This window comes from Girardinichthys multiradiatus, chromosome 10, assembly GCF_021462225.1.
Source record: "Girardinichthys multiradiatus isolate DD_20200921_A chromosome 10, DD_fGirMul_XY1, whole genome shotgun sequence".
In the NCBI taxonomy this organism is placed as follows: Eukaryota; Metazoa; Chordata; class Actinopteri; order Cyprinodontiformes; family Goodeidae; genus Girardinichthys; species Girardinichthys multiradiatus.
In genome coordinates, this window is record NC_061803.1 from 33,842,110 (window position 1) to 33,854,383 (window position 12,274).

The following is a 12,274-nucleotide window of genomic DNA, read 5'->3' on the forward strand; positions in this document are numbered from 1 at the left end:
CTACAGCACAAGATCCACAACTCAATGAATCTGGCGTCATGATGGTCATATTTTTAAAATAGCCTGCAAGGTCTTCTCTGCTCATTAAATCCTGGATGTGTTTTGTTGCAGATTCATCGTCTCCTAACATAATTGCTTTTTTTTTAAAAAGAAATTCAGAGTAATTTTTGTTAATTCCAACCTGTAAAAGAAACTACAGGTCCTTCTCAAAATATTAGCATATTGTGATAAAGTTCATTATTTTCCATAATGTCATGATGAAAATTTAACATTCATATATTTTAGATTCATTGCACACTAACTGAAATATTTCAGGTCTTTTATTGTCTTAATACGAATGATTTTGGCATACAGCTCATGAAAACCCAAAATTCCTATCTCACAAAATTAGCATATCATTAAAAGGGTCTCTAAACGAGCTATGAACCTAATCATCTGAATCAACGAGTTAACTCTAAACACCTGCAAAAGATTCCTGAGGCCTTTAAAACTCCCAGCCTGGTTCATCACTCAAAACCCCAATCATGGGTAAGACTGCCGACCTGACTGCTGTCCAGAAGGCCACTATTGACACCCTCAAGCAAGAGGGTAAGACACAGAAAGAAATTTCTGAACGAATAGGCTGTTCCCAGAGTGCTGTATCAAGGCACCACAGTAGGAAGTCTGTGGGAAGGAAAAAGTGTGGCAGAAAACGCTGCACAACGAGAAGAGGTGACTGGACCCTGAGGAAGATTGTGGAGAAGGGCCGATTCCAGACCTTGGGGGACCTGCGGAAGCAGTGGACTGAGTCTGGAGTAGAAACATCCAGAGCCACCGTGCACAGGCGTGTGCAGGAAATGGGCTACAGGTGCCGCATTCCCCAGGTCAAGCCACTTTTGAACCAGAAACAGCAGCAGAAGCGCCTGACCTGGGCTACAGAGAAGCAGCACTGGACTGTTGCTCAGTGGTCCAAAGTACTTTTTTTCGGATGAAAGCAAATTCTGCATGTCATTCGGAAATCAAGGTGCCAGAGTCTGGAGGAAGACTGGGGAGAAGGAAATGCCAGAAGTCCAGTGTCAAGTACCCACAGTCAGTGATGGTCTGGGGTGCCGTGTCAGCTGCTGGTGTTGGTCCACTGTGTTTTATCAAGGGCAGGGTCAATACAGCTAGCTATCAGGAGATTTTGGAGCACTTCATGCTTCCATCTGCTGAAAAGCTTTATGGAGATGAAGATTTCATTTTTCAGCACGACCTGGCACCTGCTCACAGTGCCAAAACCACTGGTAAATGGTTTACTGACCATGGTATCACTGTGCTCAATTGGCCTGCCAACTCTCCTGACCTGAACCCCATAGAGAATCTGTGGGATATTGTGAAGAGAACATTGAGAGACTCAAGACCCAACACACTGGATGAGCTAAAGGCCGCTATCGAAGCATCCTGGGCCTCCATAAGACCTCAGCAGTGCCACAGGCTGATTGCCTCCATGACACGCCGCATTGAAGCAGTCATTTCTGCAAAAGGATTCCCGACCAAGTATTGAGTGCATAACTGTACATGATTATTTGAAGGTTGACGTTTTTTGTATTAAAAACACTTTTCTTTTATTGGTCGGATGAAATATGCTAATTTTGTGAGATAGGAATTTTGGATTTTCATGAGCTGTATGCCAAAATCATCCATATTAAGACAATAAAAGACCTGAAATATTTCAGTTAGTGTGCAATGAATCTAAAATATATGAATGTTAAATTTTCATCATGACATTATGGAAAATAATGAACTTTATCACAATATGCTAATATTTTGAGAAGGACCTGTACATGCCGGGGGCATCATGATCATTGTACTCAAGAAAGAAACAAGGAAGATATAACTGTTAATTTGATGTCCATCAGCTATTTTTTCCAAACATAAAAGCTTCACCTTTTGACAGATATTACCTGAGGGCATGTTGTTTTACACTGAAATTATTGCCACTGTCTTAAACTACGTACATTTTAAAATCTAGAAGTAATCGATATTTTCTGGCTTATTTGTTTTTTTTTACTTTTTCAACATAGGAAATCCCACAGAGACATCAGGTCACAGTCCATGTCATCTTAGATATTCTTTTAGATAATTTTAACAATGCTTCAAGAACCCCTCATGACGACTACTAAATCAAGGTACGTGACGTCGTCCGGTACGGCGGACCCGGGGTCCCACCCTGGAGCCAGGCCTGGGGTCGGGACTCGTCGGAGAGCGCCTGGTGGCTGGGTTGCTCCTCGCAGGACCCGGCCGGGCCAAGCCCGAACGAGAGACACGAGGCCGTCCCCCAGTGGGCCCACCACCTGCAGGGGGAACCGTGAGGGACAGGTGCAAAGAGGATTGGGCGGCGGACGGAGGTGGAGACCTCGGCGGCCCAATCCCCAGATGCTTAGGCTGGCTCTAGGGATGTGGAATGTCACCTCGCTGGGGGGGAAGGAGCCTGAGCTTGTGCGGGAGGTCGAGAGATATCGACTAGAAATAGTCGGGCTCGCCTCCAGGCACAGCATGGGTTCTGGAACCCATCTCCTCGAGAGGGGCTGGACTCTCTTCTACTCTGGAGTGGCCCACGGGGAGAGGCAGCAGGCTGGGGTGGGTTTGTTTGTTGCCCCCCAGCTCAGCCACCTCATGTTGGGGTTTACCCCAGTGGATGAGAGGGTCGCATCCCAGCGCTTTCGGGTTGGGGACAGGTAACTGTCATTTCGGCATACGGGCCGAGCGGTAGTGCGGAGTACCCGGCCTTCTTGGCGTCCCTGTCGGGGGTGCTGGATAGTGCCCCTCCCAGGGACTCCATTATTCTGCTGGGGGACTTCAACGCCCACGTGGGAAACGACAGTGACACCTGGAGGGGCGTGATTGGGAGGAATGGCCTCCCCGATCTGAATCCGAGTGGTGTTTTGTTAGTGGACTTCTGTGCTAGTCACAGGTTGTCCATAATGAACACCATGTTCAAACATAAGGGTGTCCATCAGTGCACTTGGCACAAGGACACCCTAGGCAGGAGGTGACAGAGGCAAAAACTCGGGCTTGGGAGGAGTTCGGTGAGGCCATGGAGAAGGACTACCGGTTGGCCTCGAAGCAATTCTGGCAAACCGTCCGGCGCCTCAGGAGGGGGAAGCAGTGCTTCACTAATACTGTTTATAGTGGGGGTGGGAGGCTGCTGACCTCGACTGAGAACATTATTGGGCGGTGGAAGGAGTACTTCGAGGATCTCCTCAATCCTGCCATTACGCATTCCCTGGTGTAAACAGAGGCTGGGGACTCTGGGTTGGACTCTTTCATCACCCAGGCTGAAGTCACCGAGGTGGTTAAAAAGCTCTGCGGTGGCAAGGCTTCGGGGGTGGATGAGATCTGCCCTGAGTACCTCAAGTCTCTGGATGTTGTAGGGCTGTCATGGTTGACACGCCTCTTCAACATTGCGTGGCGGTCGGGGACAGTGCCTCTGGACTGGCAGACTGGGGTGGTGGTCCCCCTTCATAAGAAGGGTGACCGGAGGGTGTGTTTCAACTACAGGGGGATCACACTCCTCAGCCTCCCTGGTAAGGCCTACGCCAGCGTATTGGAGAGGAGAGTCTGGCCGATGGTCGAACCCCGGCTTCAGGAGGAGCAGTGTGGTTTTCGTCCCGGCCGTGAAATACTGGACCAGCTCAATACCCTCTACAGGGTATTGAGCTCGAGGGTTCATGGGAGTTTGCCCAACTGGTTCACATGTGTTTTGTGGACCTGCAGAAAGCATTCGACTGTGTCCCTCGTGATGCCCTGTGGGGGGTGCTCCAGGAGTATGGAATCGGGGGCCCTAATAATAATATTAGGGCCCATCCGGTCCCTGTACGAGCGGAGCAGGAGTTTGGTCCGCATTGCCGGCACTAAGTCGGACCTGTTGTTGGACTCCAGGAGGCCTGCCCTTTATCACCGGTCCTGTTCACAACTTTTATGGACAGGATTTCTAAGCACAGCCAAGGGCCGGAGGGGGTCTGATTTGGGGACCAGTGGATTTCGTCTCTTCTTTTTGCAGATGACGTGGTCCTGCTGGCCCCCTCTAGCCAAGACCTACAGCATGCACTAGGGCGGTTCGCAGCTGAGTGTGAAGTGGCTGGGATGAGGATCAGCTCCTCCAAGTCCAAGGCCATGGTTCCCGACTGGAAAAGGGTGGATTGTCCTCTTCAGGTTGGAGGTGAGTTCCTGCCTCAAGTGGAGGAGTTTAAGTATCTCGGGGTCTTGTTCACGAGTGGGGGAAGAATGGAGCAGAAGATCGACAGGTAGACCGGTGCGACTGCCGCAGTAATGGGGCGCTGTCCCAGTCCGTTGTGGTGAAGAGAGAGCTGAGCCGAAAATGAAGCTCTTGATTTATCGGTCGTCTACATTCCTACCCTCCCCTATAGCCATGAACTTTGGGTCATGACCGAAAGAATGAGATACATTCTATGTAACATAGTTCTATGCTCTTGCTCAGACATTTACTTTTTCTTCCTTTTGCTTCAACTTCAAAACATGAAAAACTAATGTAGGTGAGAGAAGATTTTCATCAATGGTTTTTAATGATCACCATGGTAGTTATATAGTATAAGTTTTGTGGTTTGAAAATGAAATTATCTATTTAAACTATAATGACTTGATTTAAATTTTTTTTAAAAGCTCAAAACTTTTTGATCATCCATCACCCTCTCAGCCACACTGCAGCAGACGCAAGCAGAAGGTAGTGAGAGCACAGCGGATAAAATTAAACCACTAAAGATCACCGTGCAACACTAAACCTTTGTTGCACAGAGCATGAATAGAAATGTTCGTGCCCCAGAAATGATCTGGATTGTTTAACTTGTTACCAGTTGGTCAAAACAGTAACACGTAAGTTTGTGCTTCTATTTATAGTGTCAACATGGCAAACTCTCACAATAAGGAGCTATTCAGATCTTAAGTGCCCCAGACTAGGTATAGCATAAAGCTAACTGAAGCTCATAAAAACTTTAACGGTCTCATTACTGGTTGAATTGTGTGTTCAGGCTGCAATTTATCCTTGACAGATATCATTTAATACAGAAAACATTGTTTGTTGGTGAGAGTGTGGTGACACAATGGAAATTATTACTACTACTACAGCTGCTACAAACAATAATACCAATAACTTTGATGCTGAAGTTAAACATAATAAACATGAGACAAAATTTAAATACTGTTGTCTTGGAATTAGAGAAACTGTTTGAAACAGTGTGATTCATGTCTTAAAAATGGCCCCAAATTTCCTAAATGTCTATTGTGTTTCACACAAGTTCTCAAAATTGTGCAAACTGACTAAAGTAGGGTTAGAAGTGCCTCGTAGTTTTTTTCTTTAATGCTTTTATGTAAGCAAATCAAGATACAATTGTGATCTGAGGGTTAAAAAAAAATTTATTTTTACACCACATTGTCCACTCCTGTTGGACTTAATAATCATGATTATGATAATAATCATTAATTGCAATCTTCTTGAACATTTACATGTTTCTGCAGAGCTCCACGTTGTGAAAATGCTTCACAGGAAACACTACACACAGATGATTTTTCTCCTGAATGGAGTTTCATGTGACTTTCAAGATGGCACTTGTGTTTAAACCTGTTTCTACAGACATCACAACCAAATGGCCTCTCCTCTGAGTGCAGTCTCATGTGTCGCTCCAGCTGTATTTCCTTTACAAAACATTTGCCACACTCACTACAGCTAAACTGTGCAGTGTGAACAGCCATGTGTGTTTTCAGACCTCCAGAGTATGAGAATCCTTTACTGCAAACACCACAGGTAAATGGTTTTTCCCCTGTGTGAACACGGATGTGACTCTTTAGACTCTCTTTTAGTGAAAATCTTTTACAACAAACATCACAAGTAAACGGTTTCTCGCCTGTGTGAACACGCATGTGAGTTTTTAGACTCTCTTTTAGAGAAAATCCTTGGCTGCACACACTACATATAAATGGTTTCTCGCCCGTGTGTACACGCATGTGTGTTTTTAGGCTCTCTTTTTGTGAAAACCCTTTATTGCAAACACTACAAATAAAAGGTTTCTCTCTTGTGTGAACATGCATGTGACTCTTTAGACTTTGTTGCCGTGAAAATCCTTTACTACAAAGAGAACAGATGAATGGTTTCTCTCCTGTGTGAACACGCAAATGACTTTTTAGACTCTCTTTTTGTGAAAATCCTTTGCTACAAATGCTACAAACAAATGGTTTCACTGAGGTGTGGATCCACATGTGATTTTTAAGACTTTCCTTTACCCTGAATCTTGTACCACAAACATCACAGGAAAAAGGTTTTTCTCCTGAATGGACCTTCATGTGAGTGGTAAGAAACTTCTTTGCATGAAACCTTTTGCCGCAATCATCACAGGCAAATGGTTTCTCTCCAGTGTGCCGTCTCATATGTGTCTGAAGAGAACTCTTTTCTCTAAATCCTTTACCACAAATATCACAGTTATGTTCTCTATTTGCAGTATGTGTCATCATGTGTAATTTAACATGAGACTTGCGTTTAAATCTTTTGCCGCAAACACTGCAATCAAATGGTCTTTCTCCTGCATCAACTCCAACACGAGCCGAATGTGTGGAACCCAATTTAGATCTTTTAGCATATTTGTGAACTTTCTTTTTACTTTGTTGAGAAGAACATACCGAATCAGTGTTCCTCTCTGGTTCTGGTACTCCACAGTCCTCTCCGTCAGTTTGTGTAATGTGTTTAGCTGAGCTGCTGACTGACTCTTCAGTCTTTCTGTTGTCTTCAGTTTTGATTTCCTGTACCTCTAATAACTGAGGTTTCTCTTCATTTTCATTCTTTACAGTAAGCTGTTCTCTCTCATTACTGATCCGCAGTTCCTCCTCTTCCTCCTTTATGTGGGGGAGTTCTGGGTCCTGCTGGTTCAAACTGGGGCTCCAGTCATGGGGGACCACTTTAATCACCAACATCTGATGAACTGAGAACAATGAAACACACAAGGACATCAATGACTGCTTGCAATCAATTTTAATAATTAGAAAATGACAGAAAAAAATTAAAGCCACCCTTTATTTGAAATCTAAGAAACAAAAAAATCTCTTCAATACTGATAATGGAAAGCGTGTTTAGAATTTTTTTTTCTTAATTTTATTTATTTAAAACATATTTAGATCTGTAGCCAAACAATTTCAAAGCCACTGCCTGTGTCTGAATGTTGTTCAACTGTATAATAAGCTTTTAATAGATCCAAGAACAGGCTGCGCAGAGTGGTTGTTATCCAAAAGGTTGGCTCAATCATTTACTATTTTAAATTTTAGGCAGATTTCTAGATTGTGGTAATCTCACCAGAATCCACGGATAGTTAAGAAAGCTCAATTAAAAGGGGGTGCAATGAAATCAAAAGTAATTAAAAAAAAAAACAGCTCCAAATGGTCAGGACCCATTGACCTTCTGCAATCCAATAATGTAAGGGCTTTGAGCAACTTTGACAAAGTTAAATAACAGGTTGGGTTCTATCACATGACTGTGTACACAAACAAGAGAAGGGTTCTGAACTATTAGTAGAACTTATTATAGAAAGCCCAGAAACAAAATCTATTTAAAAACAAACAAGAATTTCAGTTTTATCTGTGATTACTTTTGATTTCTTTACATCCTTTGCATGGTGGAAGCTCTGAGTCATTTGTTTCCCCTTTAAATGAATTGATGGTTTTCTCAAACTTTAGGTTATATTAGGTTTGAAATAAACTGGTTTTTTTTGTTGTTGTATTAGGTTATTGTTGCAAGTTCTGGGTAAAAATCTGTACTGAAAAATTTATGGCTCGTTTAATAATTCATAGGTTAGCTTTAGTAACCTTGGTGCTTCTGACAGTAGCAATGACACATTGGTCAGTGATGTCACTAGTAAATAAGAAGATTGGCATATTTATTTTGAAAGCTCAAATAAAACCGTAACTACATTATGTACCTAGGCTACAACCCCACACAAATTTCAGATAAATAAATCCCAGAGCATTATCAATCATAATGGCCAGTGTGAGATTTCTAGCAAACAAAATGGTTGACCTATAAGCACTGAAATTGACTCAGCCAGAGTATCAGGACTGCAGTATTTTGTGTTTCACTGAGACATGAATGCAGGATCAAATCCCCAACTCCAACATCTCCCCCGCCTGGTTTTCTGACTTTTCGAGCAGGCCGAGATTTGAAGAGGGGTGACATAAGGAAAGGACTTGAATAAGCAGTGTAATCCAGAGCGTGCTTTTGTGAAAAAATTTCTTTGCAGCCCAGATATTTCTGTGGTCAGCTGTAAATTTTGTATTACTACTTTATCTATTATGCTTCCAACATTTAAGCAGTCTGTCAGCTGCTCTACCAGTAAACACAAAACGTTAGATTTGTTTTATGCGAATTTAATAGATATGCACATCTCCTTTGCAAGACCTCCTGGCAAATCTTGTTTTTGAATGTTGCTTGTTCAGTGGCAAGCAGCGACAAAATGAGCTGTGAAACGATGGCAACAGATGCAGAAGAAGGTTTGTGGGGTTGTCTGGAGGCTATGAACAGGAATGCACTCACTCCACCAGATGAGGATGACATCTGTGCCATGACTGAGTGTGTGAAAGACTATTTAAACGTCTGCGTGGACAGGGTGCAGCACTGGTGGTGTAGGGGGTTAAGCGCGCGACCCATATATGGTTGCCTTAGTCCTCAACGCACTGTCCCAGGTTCGAGTCCTGGACCCCGGCGACATTTGCCGCATGTCTTCCCCTCTCTCTCCATCCCAATTTCCTGTCTATCTATTGTTAAAAAATACTGGAAAAATAAAGGCCACTAGTGCGGCAAAAAAAATCTAAAAAAAAAAAAAAAACCTCTCTGTGGACAACACCATCCCAACCAGAACAGTGAGATGCTTCCCAAGTAACAAACACTGGTATCAGATATAGCTGAATACCACTGGAACACTTGTAGAATTGTGTTGTAAAAATAATCTAATTGTAAATGTGAACAAAACAAAGAAGATCATTGTAAAATTCAGGAGATATAGAAACATGTCAAATACAATTTCCATTATGGGAGAGGAAGTGCACAAACTGTAAATTTTTTTAAGATCTGTTTTGCAGAACTAGTGGCCTTCATTTTGTCATTTTTTATGAAAGTAGGCAGACAGGAAATGGAACTTGAACCAGGGGACAGCCGAGTCAAGGGCAGAAGCCTCTATATACATGGGTTGCAGACTCTACCGCTGCGGCAGCGCCATGCCCCAGACTGTACATCTTGAGGAAGCTTAGGTCCTTTAATTTTTGCACCAAGATGTTACAGATCTTCTATAAATCTGTTGTAGAGAGTGCAACAACATCTGCCTTTATTTAATCAGGTAGCAGAATCAAAAGCCAGTGACTTAAATATGCTCAACATGCTGACAAAGAAGGTTGTCTCTGTTCTGAGGAGTGCTCTTGAGCCACTGGAGATGGCTGTACAAAAGATGCTTCATAAATGAAGAATATAATGAAGAAACCGTATTATTGTTACCCTTAAAGCTTATCTTTAGTTGACACCCCTGTACCTGATGTAAATATGCATCTAACATACCGAGTAAACCATTATCAATACAACATGAAAACTACAATTGGATAAACACTACATAATGTATATTTACACACAACTGAAACCCTACGACCCACTATGGAAGAAGCAGTAGAAAATGACTGAATGACTGAAACCAGATAATTATACTTTTCATCCTCATTGTCTTACATTAAGTCAGACTAACATATTCGTGCTTAAGGTTAATAAGGATTATTCTAATTATTTCTATTTGCCAAAAGGCAGAATAACAGAGACATTTTTGGAGATTTTTTTTATATTCAGACGTTTCCATATTCTAAGGTAACTATGATGTTGAATCATTTGGTGAAGCTCAGATGATAATTTCATAGCTTTGTTAGCTTCTGATTCTGGTAAATTCCCAACTATTCAGATACATGGAGTCAAATCTATCAATGTTTTTAGAATACTTAAATGCACTGCTTCCTGATATCATGGAAAATAAATCATCCAATATATCAGAAAGAAAATTATAGACCCCCACAGGTCTCTATTTGCACAATTTGCAAATGCCTGAAGATGCCACAGTCATGTGGATAAACAGCATGTAAATGTCCAGTTATCATACTGTTAAAGAAGAACATGAACATCTATTATTGACAAATAAGCACATCGACCCCAGAACAAAAGCAAAGGCCAGGTGAAGATCCTGTCTGAAATTAGTAATGACCTGCCATTATTCACAGTGAACTTGTCCTGAACCAGCGTGGGCTGAAAGACCACTTGGGGAGGAAGAAGCCATTACTAATTAATATACATTTAAGTTAATACCCACTTGAAGAAAAAAAGGAGACGCTTACAAGCCTGAGAACACAGACCCAGCTGTGAAGTACAGAGGAGCCAGCGTCATGTTGTGTGGGTCAATGGGGGGATTAGTGCATTTCACAAAATACACATCAATAAGAAAAAACTGTCCTCCTACTTACTTTTTTTAACTATCAACTGTTTCTAAGGTTTGTTACGCAATGGGTGTGTTATATGAATAAGGAAAATGTCAGGAAACTCAAATGTTTCTACATACTTAACATAGGTATTCTAACCTGAAAAGAGTACATTTCTTTACTCCTTTTTATACTGTGCAGGAGCCTTACATATAAAACTAAGAAGCCTGTACTGAATTTTCATCAAAGAAAACATGACCTGCATATAGTGGGCTGCTGTTATATTGTTGCTGCTCAGCTGGTATGTGCACTCTCGGTCTGTGTCAACTATTCTCATTTTAATTTTGTGCTTGACTGTTTTTTGTTTTTCTCCGGTCTCTGAACAGAGAGAACGGAGTCATTTCTGCAGTTGGATTATCCAAGAGGCCATTTCATGAACTGCTGACCTATCCTGGCTGTACTCTCTGCTGCAGGGATGCTTACATATATATTTGTCGTGCTCATTTTTCCATAGTCCAGTTGCCCTTTTATTACATCCAGTCAGAGTTCATTTGCTCCAATCACGTCAAACAAATGTGTCACTTACTGAGATCTTTGCTGTCTTGTGTCTGCTGCAGTTCTGATGTTGATGCTGCAGGTATGGGGGGCTCCAAGCAGAGCCCTCTGCTGTCGTCTGATTCAACCTTCAACATCCTCGCTCGATGTGGATTCGTTGCTTCTTTTCAGTCTTTGTTGGCAACCTTCACGTGTTCTAGTAGGTCAATGTTTAAACCCTATAAACAGCATCTTCTTTTGAATGCTGCTTCAATTTGAATCGGACGCAAATCCGCATCAGATCAGATAAATTGTGTTCCCGGAAAATGCAAACTGCAGCTGAGCTAAAGCGATGCTGTAGAGCAGAGATTCTGATACCTTCTCAGAGGTTCTGGTTCCATTCTGTAACTGTCCTCAGTCTTTCGGTGCTCATCTGAACAACAAGGATTAGACGATTCTGTATTCCCCGCACAGTCTTACAAACTCAGGCATGTGAACTCGTCTTTTAGCACATAATTGATAAAGTCTCTGCTGTTAGCTGCTTTAGCCCCACGGCAGCTAACAGTCCACTTAGCTAATGAAGGCCAGTTGCATTCTGTTCAGCAAACTTCCGACAGAAATAATCAGACTGGTTCGATACAAACATGTAAAAGAGACATCCTCTGGACGACTATCAAATAGAGACATAAATTACACACTTGTTTAACGTAACATTCAAGACGTTTTTCTGTCAGAACATAGCCAGTTAAGCTAACACTGTTATGTCCAGATAACTTCCTCTTTACTGACCAATGAATGATAAATAACGTTCTTATTTGAAAAACCTCTTCCTCTTTCAACCTTTGGCTTTTCACAAATAAAGAATGGCGCTCAAATAATCATTAAACAGATCTATGACGAAATATTTATATGTTTGACATGTTATTAAGCATCACTGTTGCTACTACTAAGCCAAATCTGGGAACATTAAGGATACAATGTAATGTTGCTCTCCATTTTAAACTCCAACTGAGAGCTACTCATTTTTATTTATTTTAGAAACAAATAACTTTTGAGTGCTTCTTTAATTTCAACAGAAAGGCCCTTATTCCAGCTTGATTTTCTCAACGTTGTGTCCATCTTTATGATTGTTTAAAAATATATAGTTTGTATGTAAAGAATAATTGCAAAGAATAATTCTTACCTTGCCTGTAACAACAGCCATGTTTTAATTTCTCTACCCCACTGAGACATTTCTTACCCAACTAGATGCAGATTGGTTGTGTGATTTTCTGACAAAACC

The 12,274-nt window shown here is 42.0% G+C and overlaps 2 protein-coding genes across 2 annotated transcripts in view; both read right to left on the reverse strand.

Annotated features, from left to right (window-relative positions):
• LOC124875323 (gastrula zinc finger protein XlCGF26.1-like) overlaps positions 1-12,274 on the reverse strand; it is a 71,766-nt gene that overhangs the window by 36,036 nt on the left and 23,456 nt on the right. The window lies entirely within an intron of this gene.
• Positions 4,133-11,756, reverse strand: LOC124875326 (gastrula zinc finger protein XlCGF57.1-like). The gene is made up of 2 exons (XM_047377431.1): positions 11,045-11,756; positions 4,133-6,947 (listed from the first exon to the last, which is right to left on the reverse strand). The coding sequence occupies exons 1-2, from the start codon at positions 11,148-11,150 to the stop codon at positions 5,455-5,457; spliced, it is 1,599 nt and encodes a 532-aa protein (XP_047233387.1). The 5' UTR covers positions 11,151-11,756; the 3' UTR covers positions 4,133-5,454.